The sequence below is a fragment of the Salvelinus namaycush genome, chromosome 4 (assembly GCF_016432855.1).
Source record: "Salvelinus namaycush isolate Seneca chromosome 4, SaNama_1.0, whole genome shotgun sequence".
In the NCBI taxonomy this organism is placed as follows: domain Eukaryota; kingdom Metazoa; phylum Chordata; class Actinopteri; order Salmoniformes; family Salmonidae; genus Salvelinus; species Salvelinus namaycush.
Genome location: NC_052310.1, coordinates 58,062,010 through 58,082,818, shown reverse-complemented (window position 1 = coordinate 58,082,818; position 20,809 = coordinate 58,062,010). Strand labels below are relative to the sequence as shown.

General features: G+C 42.0%; 1 protein-coding gene across 2 annotated transcripts in view; it reads right to left on the bottom strand.

Moving 5' to 3' along the window:
* The window catches only part of LOC120046662 (hexokinase-1), a 38,622-nt gene extending 26,117 nt beyond the window's left edge, over nucleotides 1–12,505 (bottom strand). For both annotated transcript variants that reach the window (XM_038992057.1, XM_038992058.1), the window contains exon 1: nucleotides 12,443–12,505. In XM_038992057.1, coding sequence (XP_038847985.1) covers nucleotides 12,443–12,505 — 63 coding nt within the window. The remainder of the gene's footprint in view (nucleotides 1–12,442) is intronic.
* Between the last annotated feature and the right edge of the window lie 8,304 nt (nucleotides 12,506–20,809).

Genomic DNA, 20,809 nt, shown 5'->3' with positions numbered 1-20,809 from the left:
TCTGAAATCGGGGGCTCTGTTTCAGGGTCAGTTTATTAATTTGCATGTAATCTATGGGTCTACATGAACTGCATACGCCTTCCCCTAGATGTCAGTAAGCAGTGAGAATTGGAATGGGGTGTCTAGGTAGATCTGAGGCCGAACAAGAGCTCTTGGAACCGGGTGTGCAGTCTTTTCTACGTTCGTCATGACGCGAGACAGACCTCAGGATTGCGTCCTGAAAAGCTGTTGTTATAGGCGCTAGATATATCCGGCTCTGATTTTATTCGATATACGTGTTAAAAACATCATAATGTAGTTATTTTAAACCGAGTTATATCAGTTTATATCAGTATATTGCGATTTTCGGGATTTTCTTTGTTCTGCGTTATGCTGAGTTGGACACGTCTGCACCACATGGCTAACGTTTGCTGCTAATTCCACAGTTGAAGACGACCTTCTACAACCGAGCAACGTTTATTCTGGACAAATGACAACTTGTACAAGATTCTGATGGAAGCTCATCAAATAGTAAGAACTATTTATGGTGTTAATTCGTAATTTCTGTCGAAAAAGTTAAACTATTATTCCGCCATTAATTTCGGTGCGGTCTCGCTTTAACGCATGCTGTATGTCGTAGTAACGTTAATTTTAAAAATCTAACACAGCGGTTGCATTAAGAACTAATGTATCTTTCATTTGCTGTCCAACCTGTATTTTTTAGTCAAGTTTATGATTAGTTATTGATTAGATTAGGTGCCTCTCCCAAGATTTCTCCCGACATTTTGTTTGCAGTTTGGCTACTATTCTCATTGTATAACCGCGATTTGTGCCGCTAAATATGCACATTTTCGAACAAACCATATATGTATTGTGTAATATGATGTTATAGGACTGTCATCTGATGGAGTTTGAGAAGGTTAGTGAAAAAATTTATATCTTTTGCTGGTTTATTCGCTATCGCTAACGTTTTGTTGAATGAATGGGGCTGTGTGGTTGGCTATTGTAGTAAGCTAATATAATGCTATATTGTGTTTTCGCTGTAAAACACTTAAAAAATCTGAAATATTGGCTGGATTCACAAGATGTTTGTCTTTCATTTGCTGTACACTGTGTATTTTTCATAAATGTTTTATGATGAGTATTTAGGTAATTCACGTTGGTCTCTGTAGTTATTCTAGCTGCTTTGGTGAGATTTTGTGATGGTGGCTGCAATGTAAAACTATGATTTATACCTGAAATATGCACATTTTTCGAACAAAACATATGCTATACAATAAATATGTTATCAGACTGTCATCTGATGAAGTTGTTTCTTGGTTAGTGACTATTTATATCTTTATTTGGTCGAATTTGTGATAGCTACCTATGCAGTAAAAAAATGGTGGGAAAAAAAGTTGGGTCTTTTGCTATCGTGGTTGGCTAATAGAAATACATATTGTGTCTTCCCTGTAAAACATTTTAAAAATCAGAAATGATGGCTGGATTCACAAGATGTGTATCTTTCATCTGGTGTCTTGGACTTGTGATTTCATGATATTTAGATGCTAGTATTTACTTGTGGCGCTATGCTAGGCTATGCTAGTCAGCTTTTTTACTGATGAGGGTGCTCCCGGATCCGGGATGAGTACCAAGTAAAAGTTAAATCAGTAAAATTTGCTTTTGCAAAGCTCATTCAGGACTACCCAGTACTGAATGAAGTCCCGCCTTCAGCGGGAATCCCATGTGGCTTCGGCCTTAGGGACATGTGAACCTGGTGATGAATGTACCCTAACATTTAAACTACTGTTTACACATATGATTATCCAGACAATCTCAATTGATTGGATATCATCGTCTCATTCAATTTAATAAGTTAAATTGTCGAAAATACCTTTTCAGGTTCTTCCAATTAAATGAGACATTTTAAACTTTCCCATATTAACCTAGATTAACCAACTTCTCAGGATAATTAAAATGTAATTCCCAGTTGCCTATACAGGTATGATTCATCATTATCATTGATTAATCAAGTCAATTTCCTTTTGCAAATTCATTCGCATCCAACTCCCACATTATGATACAGTACTGATGGTTCATTAACGTCTATAAATAGATAAAAATTGTCTTTGCATCTTCCAAAGTATTCCAAAACCCCAAATTCTCTCCTCTCAAATGTTCTAATAATGTGCAAGCTATAGGAGGGAGTGGTTCCCACTCCCCCGCTAATTAGTGAAACCTCACCCATAAAAGGACTGATCTCTAACCTCAGTAGTGATACCAAACCTAACTTTGCCATTAGCCGAAAAACAATAGAAATCGCGACAAACGCTCTCCAAAATCAACCATCGGGCGCAGGCCTTCTGAAGGTTCTCTCCAGTTTAGCCTTGATGTCTTGCCATCCATAATTGGCTTCGGTCCAATACCGCAGTGCACAGCTGAAGCACTGGCAGGACACGGTAGACATAAAGGGACAGGTGGAGAGAACCGGAAAACTGATGACAAATGCAGAAAAGGGAAAATTCTGCTAGCTATGGAACTACGTTTGAAAACTGAACAATTAAATGTAATTGCAAAAACTTATGACGACGATAGAGCACAAACTCTTCAATAAAATTGTTTTCTACAGGAACAAAATCGTCTTATACAGGAACAACTCCATTTAGCCAAAACTAAATATGACGATGTCCACACAAAACTAGATAAATCTGACAAGTTATCTACAAACAGGAGCGCTCAACTTGATAACACGCATGCAGTTTTGTTGAACGTTACTCAAAGTAACACTGTTCTACTCCAAATGCTGCAGACCAAAGATGATCAGTTAATGAACACAATGACTAAGTTGGAGGACAAATCAGCAGAACTCATTGAAGTTGCTGACCAAATTAATGATGAGAGAACTCAGGTGATGAAGATGGAAATATTGATTTCTAAGCAAGCGCAGGAAATCTCATCACTGAATCTCTCGCTCCGTACTCAAGACCTCTATCTGCAAAACATGACAGATAGGTTTGAGACCCAGTGCAACACTCACGTGCCTAAAACCAGTACTCTAAGCGCTCAAGTGGAATCCGCAATGCAGCAGAATACCACCCTTAAGTACAATCTGGTGGAATTTCAGAACGATCACGCGCTACAGCGTGACTACCCAACCAAGCAACCGGAGCCCGACACTCAAAGGAGTGAAGACGATAGAAGGTTTCAGACTTTGCCTCCCTCATGTGTCCCTCAGTCTTCTCCTCTTGGCCATTCGGCACTGAGTAATATGGCGCCTCTTGGCCAACGAAGCCAAAGCTTGGCTTCTTCTCTTGGCGTTTCAGCTCCAATTTCCCACAGGATGAAGCCAATCTTCTCCATCCACTTGGCGTGGAACACCTTGACAAACTCGTCAAGAATTTCCCCACCTTTGACCCCGTTCCAGGTCAGCCAAACGATACTGAGACGTTTCTAGCTGACATAGAGGACACATTGGAGGGCTACGCTATGGGTTCTGACCGAGTTTACCTGTTGAAGCAAACATAGAATATACATGTGACGAGGTTCATTTGTGTAACAGCAACACATGCTTAACGACTATACTAAACTTTCCACAGCTTTGAAATGAGAATTCAGTGGTTCTGCGACTCGCAAACACGATAGCTCACAGGAAAACACTGTCAAACAAACTCGGAATGAACATCCACAAGCTTACTATCATAGGCTTCGTTCAGCTTACTTTGGCCTACTCACTGAAACAGGAATGGAAGAGCTGTTACCATTCAAACAAATGTTTCTGTTGAACATGTATCCCACCTTCATTACCTACTTGGGCCCTACAGCCAACGTTGGCTTGCCTATCTTACAACTCAGAGAGCTTGCAAGCACAGCTTTTGAGGCATCAAAAGCTCGCAACGCTAAGAGCCTTGACCACTCGGTTTTGAAGTTTGACCAGGAGCACTCACTCCAGTTATAGGGTGCATTATCAGGTATTGGAGCACTGAGAGATGATGCACAACAACGGTTTCTACCACGAAACCACAAATCCAATAACCTCTGCGGTCTAAATAACTGTAAAGTAAATCGCCATCGAAAACGGCTACCGATACAATTGACCTGTTCGCTGCTTTCCTGCACCCAACCCACAAAAAGTGTCAGAGCACAAGGGTAACAAAGGGTTAAAGGACAATCAAAACGTAGACCAATGGTCTCTAGAAGTTCCACTACGTGAAGAACTAAAGCGAGAAGAATTTGAGAAAATGGTAAAAGATAAGTCAGAAGGACTAGACGGAGAATTGCTGGACATAAGGTTCGCAGGAATTAACACCCTTAGTAAGGATGTTAAAAATCTAATTTCTCCTGCTCTCACTCGAGACCCAATCCATGGCCGGCCTGATCAAGAAACAAGCCCAGAGGCTTTGCCTATAGAATATGATGCAAAGGTTGCAAAGAAAAAGTTCAAAAGCTTCGTTAAAGCCAAGCCCACACAAAATCCGAAAAGTCAATCTGCCTTCACCTCGGACAGAAATGACACATCACGTCGTTGCGAACGACCACTCCACTTTGTGGGGAATATGTCCACTAAACGCAAATCTAAACGGCCATACCTGGAAACAGTCCTGGAGGACTGCTTACCTTGTCATGCACTAATTGATTCGGGCGTGACGATATTGCTCATCTCTCAAACATTGTTCGATGATTTCAAAAGGGCTTTAAAGCCAACTAAACATGGTTAAAAATGGAACGATGCGACACTACACTTCGAGGTTTCACTCAGACTACCTCGCCTCTCACATTGAGGGTCATACTGAAACTACACTTCCAGGACGTATCGCTCGTTCACCCTGTGTATGTTATCAGCCTCGAATCTGAACCCCTGCTACTCGGAGCAGACTTGCTGGATCGGTTACTCTCACTGATGGATTGGAAAACCAACCTTGTGTGGTCACAGGTCAAAGTGCCTTCTCCACTGACCACACTGTCTTCCCCTAACTTAGCTGCAAAGCAGTCATCCACGAAAGGTATCTGTCAAAAGCACCCCTTGGGAAAAAGGTGTTTCAAAACCTCTTGGTGGAGAATCTGATCCAAGGAGATAATACGATATCTCAATACATTCAATCAACAAACCTGATTGACTTCTTTTCATTTCGAGCCAGCAGTCTCTGTGAATGAGTAACTTCCCTCCTCTTTGAAGTTGAGCAATACTGTAGTTGAGATGAACTTCTCTTGCCCGTCTCAGCAAGAAAAACATCAATGAGCAGAGTGTACTCTGCTTCCGATGGTACATCTTCCGCTTTGTGGGGGACTGTCACCCCTTACAATGACACTGATGGCATCAGTCCAGCAACTGACCCGATGACTCCCACTGGTGAAACACTTTGCGATATCACAGACAGATATCCTCGTCTCAGTTCGCAGCTACTGAAGAGGTTGCCACACACGGACGCTGTGGTGACTGACAGGCCTCGACAGCCACTGAGCATTTTGAAGCATAAACACCAGGAGATTTGGTTGAAAGGTTACAGCCATTCTCATAACAACACTGCCGCTGACAACTCGTACATAGAGTCCAACCTTTTCGTTTGTGCCTCGGATACCAACACAAACCGCTGGTGGGGAGGGTCCCGAACCACAAAGGGGGGGAATAGTAGCCCAGACCCATGGTGAGCCTCATCGAGGCCGGTGGGGGGGTCGAGACTACGTGTAACACCGTACGAGGCCGCCAGAGCAGAAAACAAATCGAGTTGTAAACTCCCCTATGAGAACAGTGAGGAGCAGACAGGCCCCTAGACGGGGATTATCTTAGAACACATCTAATATATTACTGAGGTGTACCACACTGGTCGTAAAAGAAGTCCAGTGGACTTCCACCTCCAAAACAAATGGCAAAAAATAGTCATGCCTTGCCATGTGTAGAACTACAATACAAAACTAGTAAAATGCTCTAATCATGTGTTCCTGTAGGACAGGGGTGTCAAACTCATTCCACGGAGGGCCTAGTGTCTGCAGGTTTTTGGTTTTTCCTTTCAATAAAGCCCTAGACAACCAGGTGTGGGGAGTTCCTAACTAATTAGTGATGTTAATTCATCAATCAAGTACTGTCACGTTCCTGACCTGTTTTCTGTTGTTTGGTATGTGTTTATTGGTCAGGGCGTGAGTTTTGGGTGGGCAGTCTATGTTTTCTGTTTCTATGTTGGTTTTGGGTTGCCTGGTATGGCTCTCAATTAGAGGCAGGTGTTTGACGTTTCCTCTGATTGAGAGTCATATTAAGGTAGGTTGTTCTCACTGTTTGTTTGTGGGTGGTTGTCTCCTGTGTTAGTGTCTGTCTATGTTGCACCATACGGGACTGTTTCGGTTTGTTTGTTCATTTTGTTCGTTCGGTTTTTATGTAGTCATTTCCCTGTTCGTGCGTTCTTCGTGTTACATGTAAGTTCTTACGTCCAGGTTTGTCTACATCGTTTATTGTTTTGTTAGTTAGTCAAGTATAGTTTGTTTTCGTCTTGTTTAAATAAATATCATGTCATATCACAACGCTGCGCCTTGGTCGAATCACTACTCCTCCTCTTCGTATGAAGAGGAGGAGGAACACCGTTACAAGTACAAGGGAGGAGCGAAAACCCGCAGACACTCGGCCCCCCGTGGAATGAGTTTGACACCTGTGCTGTAGGATAATATTTCAGAATAAATTGGTAGGACAACTGGTCCCCTTGAGTACCAGTACCAATGCCAGCACAGTCAGTCCAGCAACAATCAGTAAGAGGATTAGAGAGCTCACAAGTCAAATTGCTATTGATAACAGCGACAGAGTAGTTAGTAGTCACTCAGATTGTAACACATGTAAGTGAATCTCCAGAACACTCTTCTGATGGTCAACACACATGCCACTAATAAATAGAACACACCATTCAGGAGGAAAGTTATTAGAAGTCATGAACCATGATCACACCGCGTACGACTGGTTCAGTGCTTAGAGAGTACTTTTGTCGTGAGGTTAGCTCCTCCGTGGATAACATAGCTATGAAATAGACTCCTTCATACCAATCATCACTACAATGGTGTAAGACACAGTGACGTGTAGTAAAACTACTACAGGTCCCCTTAACACGTCTTGAGGTTGACATCAATTCTTATTGACCTCCAGGCATCGACCTGTTAATGATCTGATGACGTCAGACTCATTCTGAACAAGTTGTAATCTACCAGGATAGTTGGTTTTCTCCTTTGGCATGTGCGCTTATGTAAGCATAAACAAACACATACAACGGAACATTTTAATGAGGATTTATCCTCAGATCACTTAAGGGTCCGAACAAAATACCAGCCTTAGTAATGTTGAAAATGTACTCTTAGGCCTTTTTGACTCTACAGCTACAGTACTCACCAGTTTCTCCACAGAGGTCCATAGGTCATCCCTGTAGACTGCCCAAAGCTGGTGCCTTGCAGCTGTAGACTTATCATGTAGTTATCAACTTAGGATAGTGCCTAAGCAACACACCACAAATTAGGAACGTCCTGGATATGACATTATACAATGCCATGACAGGGTCATTTTGCCAGGACCTTGGACGTATATAGAATACAGTCCAATTAGATGATTTTGGTGTGAGAACTTTATTTTGTATATCTTTTGTTTATGCTTTCATTCATTTTCGGTTCAGTTCCTTTGACACTTAGGAAGTCATAGAGCCATAAACAAAGTCCCCATACAACCATCACTTAGTGCCACAATGCCGCTAATTTGGGAAGAAATGTAATTATATATTTTGGGAGTGTGTGTGCGTTGTTAACATCTGCCTAAGTTACTGCCCAGATCTTCCAGTCTGTACAACCAGATGACGGGTCCGGAACGGCGATTCCAATCCGGACGTCCGCTGCCCATCCTTGTGATGGCCTGTTCCATTTGCAGAAATCCTACCTGGGTCGACCACCAGAGGGGGACTGCAATGGCGATTACCAACCGGACATCCACTGCTCATTCTTGTGTTGGACTGCTCTGCTTTCAGAGAACCTACCAAGGTCAACCACCAGAGGGGGACTGCAACGATGATCTACAACCAGGAACTTGCAGGATAATCACAAGATCCAAACCACCAGGGGGGGACTGTCATGACGTGGCCCTTTCTGGGTATAGATCGTGGCACCCCCCCTCTCTCCTAAACCAGGTTTATTACCTCAGGTCATAAATACCGGGTAGAAACTGCCATGCAGTAAGGAGGTAGAGAGCCTAGACAGAACAAAGAAAGACTTGGCCAAACTCCTAAATCCCCAAAATAGGAGAATTAAACAATATTTCTGCTGTGGGAATGGTCCGTGGACACTTAAGGGACAGTCATGATGAGTGTGTTTCATTTGATGATGAAGGACAGGAAACACACATACAGTGGGGAGAACAAGTATTTGATACACTGCCGATTTTGCAGGTTTTCCTACTTACAAAGCATGTAGAGGTCTGTCATTTTTATCATAGGTACACTTCCACTGTGAGAGACGGAATCTAAAACAAAAATCCAGAAAATCACATTGTATGATTTTTAAGTAATTAATTTGCATTTTATTGCATGACATAAGTATTTGGTGCAGAACTAAATATTTGGTACAGAAACCCTTGTTTGCAATTACAGAGATCATACGTTTCCTGTAGTTCTTGACCAGGTTTGCACACACTGCAGCAGGGATTTTGGCCCACTCCTCCATACAGACCTTCTCCAGATCCTTCAGGTTTCGGGGCTGTCACTGGGCAATACAGACTTTCAGCTCCCTCCAAAGATTTTCTATTGGGTTCAGGTCTGGAGACTGGCTAGGCCACTCCAGGACCTTGAGATGCTTCTTACCAAGCTGTCATATCGGCTTAGCCCAATAGGGACTTTTCTATCATTGTTAGAAACCAATATCTACTGTTTTTTCTGTTATGTATTTCTGTGATTATTTAGTTAGATGATTAATAAATAATAATAAATAATTAAGCCAATTTGTATATCACTGATTCATAATTTATGCTAGAGTTTGTGCAGATAACCAATAATTTTACGACGTTTGGAATGAGACTAACAAGGTAATAATAATACATTAATGAGAATGACTAATCGATCAGATATTAAAATATCTGAAGAGTTATATTCGGAAAATTATAGCTCTGTAAATCAACATTTTCCATGGGGCCCCAACTTCCTAGTTAATTAAGTTTACATTATTAGTTTAATCACGTAATAATAATTACACATAGAGAATTGATTTGATAAAACAAGTCTTCACATTTAAAGACAGTAAAGACACAACAATATATATATATGCACAGTGCATTCGGAAAGTATTCAGACCCCTTGGCTTTTTCCACATTTTCACACGTTCTTATTCTAAAACGTATTGAATAGTTTTCCCCTCATCAATCTACACACAATACCCCATAATGACGAAGCAAAGAGGTTTTTAGAAATGTTTGCTAAATTATACAAATAAAATATTCAGACCCTTTACTCAGTACTTTGTTGAAGCACCTTTGGCAGCGACTACAGCCTCGAGCCTTCTTAGGTATGACGCTACAAACTTGGCACACTTGTATTTCTCCCATTCTTCTCTGCAGATCCTCTCAAGGTCTGTCAGGTTGGATGGGGAGCATTGCTGCACAGCTATTTTCAGGTCTCTCCAGAGATGTTTTGATCGGGTTCAAGTCCGGGCTCTGGCTGGGCCACCCAAGGACATTCAGAGACTTGTCCCGAAGCCACTCATGCGTTGGCTTGGTTGTGTGCTTAGGGTCATTGTCATGTTGGAAGGTGAACCATCGCCCTAGTCTGAAGTAGTGAGCGCTCTGGAGCAGGTTTTCATCAAGGATCTCGCTGTACTTTTCTCTGTTTATCTTTGCCTCGATCCTGACTAGTCTACCAGTCCCTGCCGCTGAAAAACATCCCCACCGCATGATGCTGCCGCTACCATGCTTCACCATAAGGATGGTGCCAGGTTTCCTCCAGAGGTCACACTTGGCATTCAGGCCAAATTTTTCAATCTTGGCTTCATCAGACCAGAGAATCTTGTTTCTCATGGTATAAGAGTCTTTAGGTGCCTTTTGGCAAACTCCAAGCGGGCTGTCCTATGCCTTTTACTGAGAAGTAGCTTCCGCCTGGCCACTCTACCATAAAGGCCTGATTGATGGAGTGCTGCTGAGATGGTTGTCCTTCTGGAAGGTTCTCCCATCTCCACAGAGGAACTATAGAGCTCTGTCAGAGTGACCATTGAGTTCTTGGTCAATTCCCTGAGGCCGTTCTCCCTCGATTGCTCAGTTTGGCCAGGCGGACAGCTCTATGAAGAGCCTTGTTGGTTCCAAACTTCTTCCATTCAAGAATGATGGAGGTAATTGTGTTCTTGGGGACCTTCAATGCTGCAGACATTTTTTGGTACTCTTCCCCAGATCTGTGCCTCGACACAATCCTGTATCGGCGCTCTACGGACAATTTCTTCGACCTCATGGCTTGGTTTTTGCTCTGACATGCACTGTCAACTGTGGGACCTTTTTGACAGGTGTGTGCCTTTCCAAATAATGTCCAATCAATTGAATTTACAACAGGTGGACTCCTATCAAGTTGTAGAAACATCTCAAGGTTGATCAATGGAAACAGGATGCATCTGAGCTGAATCGTATTTAATCAATTTTAGAATAAGGCTGTAAAGTAACAACATTTGGAAAAAGTCAAGGGGTCTGAATACTTTCCTAAGGCACCCTATGAATATATACAGTACCAATCAAAAGTTTGGACACACCTACTCATTCAAGCGTTTTTCTTTATTTTTTACTATTTTCTACATTGTAGAACAATAGTGAAGACATCAAAACTAGAAATAACACATATGGAATTATGTAGGAACCAAAAAAGTGTTAGGATGTGCTGATAGGCCACACTCCGTTCTACATCTTCAGGAAATAGGGAACAATATGATGACTGGAAACCATGCTGTCTGTCTACAGTGACCAGTGATAATTAAGTGGACATATCCCCTCTCCTTTATTGAGATGTGTGCTGTGGTAGTAAAAAGACATATTGAAATACCTTGTTAGGCATACTCCAGTGGCTAGAGAAACAGACCCATGTTACATCTGGTTATCAGGTTAAACTGTCAAACAGTGTTTCCTTCACTCAATGCGAAGAAGGTGTGCCAAGTCAACAGGGGGCAATTTTAAGTACATACAATAGCATTCCCTACAGAGTTAGTTGTATCTACAGTGTAATTATGTGTCCTATGTGTAAATATATTGACAAAGGACGGGTGAAGACAATACTTACAACACAATCAATATTTTGAGAAATGTTTGAGAAATGTTTGTCAAAAATATTACCAAAATTCATCAGGCTAGTCTCAAGGCTAATGAAATGGTTAAAACAGGAAATGTGTGTAATGTCTTGGGCATGTGGGCCTAATTGTCTGACATATAAATAATTTTAATTAGTGAGTACAAACACACACAAACTATGTGATGCCCATATAACATTGCTTATTCCTGTTCTAAACAGCTTCTACCCCCAAACCATAAGACTCCTGAACACCCAATCAAATGGCTACCCAGACTATTTACATTGCCCCCCCCCCCTTCCCCCTCTTTTACACCTATGCTACTCTCTGTTGTTATTATCTATGCATAGTCACTTTAATAACTCTACCTACATGTATATATTATGCACATTGACTCTGTACCAGTACCCGGTATATAGTCTCGCTATTGTTATATTACTGCTGCTCTTTAATTACTTGTTACTTTTATTTCTTATTCTTATCTGTACTTTTTTAAACTGCATTGTTGGTTAGGGGCTCGTAAGTAAGCATTTCACTGTAAGGTTGTATTCGGCACATGTGACTAATACAATTTGATTTGATTACATTTATCACAAGGATATAGGATTGCCAGCAACAGTATGTTCTTGCTAGCTGTTATATAGGCACATTTGCCACTAACATACCCTAGCTAGTAGTCCTGCAACAGCCAGGAAAGGAGGTATTGGGCATTTTCAACATGTGCATTCTCAAAGTTTGCATTCCTTTCTCTCTCAACAATGATAGAGCGAAATTATTACAGCAAGGGCCTCCAGGAAGCGGGTTGGTGCAATGACATTTGAAGGCTGAAACCTAACTCAGGAGGCAGGTAGTGGTAGATGCTCCTGAACTGCCCCCTCACAAGGTTAGAGCTAAACACACCCTACACATTCAGTCACAACAGACATGGAACAACCCAGGGCCCACTGCTCAGGGCAGGCTACATCCTGGTTTCAAGGGCATTGCAGTGTTACAAACAAGATGCCTGACCGGCACTGTAGATGCTGCTGCATGCTATCACAAGACAGGGAAATGTAAGCCTGAGAGTGAATCTACCAGCTTCAAGACAGTCAATAAGCCCAGGGCTTCAGATTGTGTCACTTGTTGTCACATGGCCCTGAGCTCTGTGCCTCAAAGCTGTCCTATTTTTGGAAGGTAGGTAACAACGGCTCTGCTCGCTGTAGCCACATTCCTACAGGGCACTCACCTTTTTGACTTTGTCATCCTTCAACTCTGTGAAGTAGTAGGCCAGAAGCTGTGCTGCGATCATCCTGTCCACCGATGTGGTGAAAGAATAAATGGAGAGCTAAAAAAAAGGGAAATCCCTGTAGTCCCCTCTCCCCGGTGAGGAGGTTTAAAAAAGATCCCAGTTTCAATCCAAACAAAGCTAGAGAAATGGGTCATGTATGGGGCTCGCAACACTCTCTCCCTGGTTCCCAGGAAGTCAGACTACATGGAGTAATTTTAGCTTGAATGCAGATACAGGCAGCAGGAGAGCTGGGATGGGGACTGGTTTAAGCCCTGCCTACTGCCTGTGCTCTGATTGGCTAAGCTGCTGAAGCCAGGGCCTCCTGGGCAGAATCCAGTTGACAGGATCACTGGCTGCCTGTTACACACACTCTCCTTCACTAGAACATGGGGTGGTGGAGGAAATGAGGAAGTAGAGGAGGCAGAGAAGGAAGGGATAGAGAACTGGTCTTGATCCTTTTTTTACTGTGCAAAATAGGAAACAAACAGGCACGTTCATCACATTGCTGTGGTGATGGCTCATCTGGGTTAAACTGGAGGCAGAGAGAGGGGTTACACATTCATCACATTGCTGTGGTGATGGCTCATAGGGGTTAAATAGTAGGCAGAGAGAGGGGTTAGATTACAATGAATAATTATTGTCCTTGCTTTTTGGTTGGGCCTGGGTCACTCAAGTGTCCTCTCACCTCTGAAGGGCTTTTTCTAAGGAGGTCACTGCAGCTTGTCAGGGAGCTAATTTTGCTGACTAATACTTATGTGGAATTCCTTTCATGTCGACTATGTTGCTGCGGTCTGTTAACTCACTACTGCCTACAATGGTCAGTTTTACAAGCTACTTGACGGAAATTTATCACAGCGTTGTAAAGGTTTAGTGCTGTTAGTGACAACAAAGATGAGGGGATTTGGACAGGCATTCTGTGAGAATCAATGGGGAGCATTAGGAGAACAGGTATTACCCCCAGGGATACAATCCAGAGGATATTTTTGTTTGTCTTCATTCTTGACTATTTGAAACATACTATGACTTTGCCCTCAATTGGAATTTGCCTGAATAGTGCTTAGAGGTCCAGTTGTGTTGCAAAGGCACAGCAACTGACTATATGACCACTACAAATTGATAACATGTTTCTTTACAGTAATGTACTTTTAAACCAAAGTTTAGTTGGAATTTAGCTGCCTGTAAGTTACTGTCAAATTCACCACAACCCCTTTACAGTGTATGATATTCCATCAATACTAATAAAACAGGTTAATAATAAAAAATGTCAAAACTCTGTATTACCCACGTATAGTATACTGTAGAGTCTGAGAGGGAGTGATTCTTATACATTGGATATGCATGCACAGACTGATATAGAATTTTATTATCAATGTCTATAATTTTCAATTATTCTAATCGGTCTGCAATCCAGAGTGTGTAAAGTTCTGGTTAAAATGAAACAGACAGAATTCCCAGCTCACAATAAGTCAAATCAAAGTTTATTCACGAGAGCTCTCCCATTCACATACAAAGATATCCCTTTTATAACATTCTTCTAACCTATGCACACTAACATTAGGAGAGCTATCTTCTTCTCTAGAATTCTCACCACAGTTTCTCACTAGCCAGCTGACAGTTCCAGTCCCCCCAGATAAAGGAAACCTGGAGGGGTACTCCCTGTCCTATCGTACATTCCCAGATTTATAGCCAGGTCGGTTCAACCATAGTTTAATTGTTTCTAGGTGTTTTCTTAGGCACACACACATTTCTCTCTCTCCCAGTCTAACCTAGTTGGACTTATGTTTAATATTTTTAATTACTCCTTATCCATGCTACATAATCTCTAATCCCTACTAGTTAAGTTTCCGGGTAGAATTATTTAATCATTTATCTTAAACCTTATAAATTATTTTATCAGACACAACCAATAAACACAGACTTTACAAACATAAAGTAATTTCCTGTCAGTGACAGATTCGGTTACAATCACCATGGAGACAACATAGAGTATACTGAGTTCCTCAGTAGATAACAGAGGAAATGTTCCCCCAAAGAGCTGGGATAAGTAGGAATTCACACTGGGCAATATAATATGATTTTGATCATGTGCACTGCATGAAACACATTTTATGAGTTGTTCATTCAAATATTCACTTTATTTTAATGCCACATATAAATGTAACAGTTTTGGCATTGGTGGGGAGAAGATTACAATAATATGTGTTTGAGTGTATGCCCTATTCTGTATGCGCTATGATGTAGAATATTTTTGATTATAAACTGGGTGGTTCGAGCCCTGAATGCTGATTGGCTGAAAGCCATGGTATATCAGACCGTATACCATGGGTATGACAAAACATTTATTTTACGGTTCTGATTACATTCGTAACCAGTTTATAATAGCAATAAGGCACCTCAGGTGTTTGTGATATATGGCCAATATTCCATGGCTATATTAGCCATATATCACAAACCATCAACAAAACATCTTCAGCTCTGGGCATAAGTGACATAAGCGGTTACTTAGGACCCCTGGCCCCTGGACGGTGTGGCTTCGTGACAATGATCAAGAGCAGCTGCTAACCAATTTTGTCAGCTCCAACGCAGTTACACCTGCGACACCACCAAAACATCAGCTATGCGGGTGTTGGCTATCGCTGGTCAACGTTTGATTTGATTGAATCTAGTCCTTAGAATAGTAGAATACACAAGGCGCAATTTCTAAATTTGGTTGTTCATCAGCGATTTTCCTTTTGTTATGTCAGTCACTGACAGTCACTCAATTAGCCCATGTCAGCTCACATTTTTTAGACTGGTAAGTTATTCTAGCTAGCTATCTAAACTTGTAGTAATCATGGCTGAATTACCAACCGGGCATGAAGGTGACATACCAGGGGCCCCCCTGACAATCCAGGGGGCCCCTACAGATTTTTTTTGTTACTCTCATTCAGATGTCATAATGGCATAAATCATGGTAAAATGTGTAGAATTTAAAGGAAATTAGCTTTAACTCTTGTGTGGTGTTCATGTCTGTGGGACCCATTTTCAATGATTACTAAAAGAAAAATGATACAATTAATTATTTTGTCAACCTGAACCTCATTGGCCGTGGCTCATTTTCTGTGAAGAACATGTAAAAGAACACATTTTCTTTGAGTGCACACTGTGCACCCCCCTACACATTTATATTACATATGTGGTGTTCGGGTCCACTGGACCCGAGGGTAACTGTGGAAAAGTGTGTGTGTGTAGGTGAAAACAAGTAAAAATGTCTTCACTCTGTCTTCCTCCTCCCTTGGCCTGCTGTTTCAACATAGCACCAAGCACCTGTCTTCCTGTCTTTTCTTGCACACTTTACCCTTTGTAGTGTGAAAAACTACAAATGTCTTGGGGGAACCTGCACAATGTTATTACAATACATTATTTCGATACATTGAAGAAAAAAAAGTATTTTCCCACACTCTACCCCAGCCAGGTGCAAATTGGAGGGACACAAGAAATAAATAGCTCCTTACATCAATCAATCAGTATGGCAAAAATAATCTCTGCTCAGAGGGCCTTAGAAATAATTTTTGCAGACAGAAAAGCTAATGTTTTCCACTTTGGAAGATTAAGAATTTTCCAAATATGAGGATCGTGTCTCTATTAATTCGGAGTCTGACAGTGAGTTGGAAGAAGAGAATGAGATTGACCCTCAGCCAGCCCCAGGAACCGTCAGCAACCAGCTCATCAACAGCCTGCCTGAGGAGAAATAGGGATGTCAAAAAAAATTGAAATGTAATGGTCTTCTTGCCCAAGGAATGAGCCACTCCGCATGGCTGCCAATGTGATAAGGATGCAACCAGGGCCAACACGGATGGCGGTTACTCATGTGCAGGACATTGTCTTCTTTTGAACTGTTAATCCCAGACACCATCCAGAAAATCATTCTGGACTGCACTAATTTGGAGGGAAGGTGTGGTTTTGGAATGAGATGGACCAAACTCATTTACATGCATACTTTGGGGTTCTTATCCTTGCTGGTGTTTTCAGATCCAATGGGGAATCCACAGAATCACTGTGGGATGCAGAAACTGGCAGAGAACTTTTCAGTGAAACAATGTCTCTGGAAAACTTCCACATTATTTCCAGGATTACCCACTTCGACAACCGAGACACCAGACCAGTTCGGCGGCAGAGAGACAAGCTGGCAGCAATCAGGTCAGTGTGGGACAAGTGGGTGGACCACCGTCCCCTGTTTTACAACCCTGGGCCCAACGTTACTGTTGATGAGCAGTTTATACCATTTAGGGACCGCTGCCCCTTCAGGCAGAACATACCATCTAAACCCACAAAATATGGAATCAGATCTGGGCTGCCTGTGATGCTGCTTCATCGCAAACTCAGCAAAAAAAGAAATGTCCTCTCAATGTCAACTGCATTTATTTTCAGCAAACTTAACATGTGTAAATATTTGTATGAACATAACAAGATTCAATAACTGAGACATAAACTAAACAAGTTCCACAGACATGTGACTAACAGAAATGGAATCATGTGTTCCTGAACAAAGGGGGGGTCAAAATCAAAAGTAACAGTCAGTGTGGCCAGCAGCTGCATTAAGTACGGAATCTCCTCCTCATGGACGGCACCAGATTTGCCAGTTATTGCTGTGAGATGTTACCCCACTCTTCCACCAAGGCACCTGCAAGTTCCCAGACATTTCTGGGGGGAATGGCCCTAGCCCTCACCCTCCGATCCAACAGGTCCCAGACGTGCTCAATGGGATTGAGATCTGGGCTCTTCTCTGGCCATGGCAGAACACTGACATTCCTGTCTTGCAGGAAATTACGCACAGAACGAGCAGTATGGCTGGTGGCATTGTCATGCTGGAGGGTCATGTCAGGATGAGCCTGCAGGAAGGGTACCACATGAGAGAGGAGGATGGCTTCCCTGTAACACACAGCGTTGAGATTGCCTGCAATGACAACAAGCTCAGTTCGATGATGCTGTGACACACTACCCCAGACCATGACGAACCCTCCACCTCCAAATCAATCTCTCTCCAGAGTACAGGCCACGGTGTAACGCTCATTCCTTCGACGATAAACCAGAATCCAATCATCACCCCTGGTGAGACAAAACCGCCACTTGTCAGTGAAGAGCACATTTTGCCAGTCCTGTCTGGTCCAGCGACGGTGGGTTTGTGCCCATAGGCGACGTTGTTGCTGGTGATGTCTGGTGAAGACCTGCCTTACAACAGGCCTACAAGCCCTCAGTCCAGCTTCTTCCAGCCTATTGCGGACAGTCAGCACTGATGGAGGGATTGTGCGTTCCTGGTGTAACTCGGGCAGTTGTTGTTGCCATCCTGTACCTGTCCCGCAGGTGTGATGTTCGGATGCACCGATCCTGTGCAGGTGTTGTTACACGTGGTCTGCCACTGCGAGGACGACCAGCTGTTCATCTTGTCTCCCTGTAGCGCTGTCTTAGGCGTCTCACAGTACGCACATTGCAATTTATTGCCCTGGCCACATCTGCAGTCCTCATGCCTCCTTGCAGCATGCTTAAGGCACGTTCACACAGATGAGCAGGGACCCTGGGCATCTTTCTTTTGGTGTGTTTCAGAGTCAGTAGAAAGGCCTCTTTAGTGTCCTACGTTTTCAGAACTGTGACCTTAATTGCCTACCATCTGTAAGCTGTTAGTGTCTTAACGACCGTTCCACAGCTGCATGTTCATTAACTGTTTATGGTTCATTGAACAAGCATGGGAAACAGTGTTTAAACCCTTTACAATGAAGTTCTGTGAAGTTATTTGGATTTTTACGAATTATATTCGAAAGACATGGTCCTGAAAAAGGGACGTTTCTTTTTCTGCTGAGTTTATGTGAGTGAGATGTTAGTAAAATTCCTGAACTAAGTGTATTCATCATTCTAGATTGCTGCCGGTAGTAACAAGAAGAAGCGCAGCAATGTGTGTGGACCCAAGAAGAACAGGAAGACACAGTACACATGCATCAAGTGCAAGAAATACATTTGTAACAAACACACAGTTAAACTCTGTCCCTCATTTTGTTTACAAAAATCACATGTCATTTAAAAAAAACGATTAGCGATTTTATTGATAAATGTTATCTAGCAGAGGTAAATAGCAAACATTAACCATGTATGCTGTCTTTATTGCTTGTAACTGATATAAATCAACATCTAAGTATTAAGTATTTTTACGTAAATTGTTATGGCTGTATTGTTTTAAAAACCCAATAATGTTGTGGGTCCATCAGACCCGTGGACATTGGGTGAATAACAAAAACACCACACAAGGGTTAAAACTGCAAAGATTTCTTTCCACCGTATGGCAAAAGGGAGCCCAAAGCAATCTTCAAGCAATGTTGTGAATAAGCCTGTACATTAGTTTCATACAGATTATCCAGCTGGCAATATTTCCATCTATTACACAGCTATTGTCTTGTGTTCCTGTCCAAGAATCCAATTAATAAGCACTCGCGAATGTATTAGTCAATGACTTCAGTTGAATTTGTTTTATTCAACTAACCATAATGCATTTTCATTATAAGCAGCTCCCTCCCCTTAACGAGATAGTGATACGTACAGTAGGATGTAGTAAAATATCTTTATCATCTCTGTCGTAGCGTTTGCTGTCATTAAATGTGAAGTTCAAATCAATTCTCTATGTGTAATTATTCTGTAATTCAACAAATTATTTCTGAATGTCGCAACCCTTCGATATCTGCACGAACCCTAGCATCAAATCATGAATCAGCGATATACAAATTGGCTTAATTATTTATTTACTAACTAACTAATCAATCACAGAATTACATAAACACACACACACAATAGGTCATACATTGGTTACTAACATGATACAAATAAGAAGTCCCTAGTGGACGATACCGATATGACAGCTTGGTACACAAAGAGCGGGAAAGAGCGGGAAACTCAGAGTGGACCCACTGTAATACAGTTCATAACGTTCATCGTAAATATGGATATTTAGCACCCTAACAACTGCTCATTGGGATTTAAGAAAAGCAATGGCCATATTTACGTGTATGCCTTTGTTGTCCCTCTGTGATCGCCGGTCCATCTGCTGGATAGATTGTCGACAGAAAGTCTCTGGTTTGTCCACCAGAGATCAAAGTCTTCTGTAGTTGTAGGTTGTTATAATGGATAAGTCAGAGTACCATTCGGTCGTTTGACCGGTTGCGTTTACCAGACTAAAGTACTTATACAGCTGCAGCCTGAATAATTGTTCTCTAGTTTTTAGATTTCTTAGCCATTTCAACATGGGAATGATCACGTTCTCTGGTCTTGTCCTTTGGTAGAGTTGCCAACCATTTCAACATGTAGCAATAGCTTTCATGTTTTCTGGTCTCTAGAGTAGTTTGAACAACTTCACACACCAGCCTCACCCGGCATGTTTTGGTCTAGAAGTATAGCCATTTCAACATGAGGACCCTGTCCCGGCGTTATCTTGACTATATTTAAATCGCCAACCATTTTAACATGTAGCGCCAGCTCCATGTTTTCTGATCTAATGTAAATTTTGTCGGGAGTCCTTTATAAGCACTCGCCTTGGAGGGCGTTTCCATGACGTTTGGGTATAATGTCTGTGCTCACGGGGGCGTGGCCACTGACTAGTTAAAACTTTATATGAAAAACCATACTCTCATTTAGCTGGCAAACATCACATTTAATCTTTTCAAAAATAGTCAAACTTAATCATTCATTTTATACAACATTCAGGTGCAAACCCCATAATTGAGAAGTGTATACAAACAAATAAACAGTAATGTGTGTCTCCTGTCCCCAAATGAAACAAACTCGACATGACTGCTCCTAAAGTGTCCACGGACCACTCCAACTGGTTGGAATACAGAAATATTGTTACATTATTCAACCTTTTGAGGTTACCGTACTGCAAAGTCTTTCTCTGTGGTAACAAAGGGATTCACAGCTTTCATTTTGGCAGAGTGGGGAAGGGACTTTCGGTATTTACGACTGTCATAAACCTGTGGTGAGAGAGAGGGGGGGGTATGATCCTCACCCAAAAAGGGCGCATAGTGCCATCTCTCTCATCCTCTCTTCATGTTCTCCATGGTTGAAAGAAAAGGGAAAGTCTTCTCCTCAATAAGATGAGATAATCTCAATGTAAATCTGTGCTACCTACTTGTTCCTCCAGATAGGATTGGCCGGGATTTAAGAGAAGGTGATTCATTATATAATCAAACGGTGACTACGCTACTTTGCTGGGCCCAGTGTGTCTGTAGTCCATCAGAACCACACATCCATGCTGATTCCCCTTGTGATATTTCTGACTGAAAGCTCTTACAACATAACAAACAA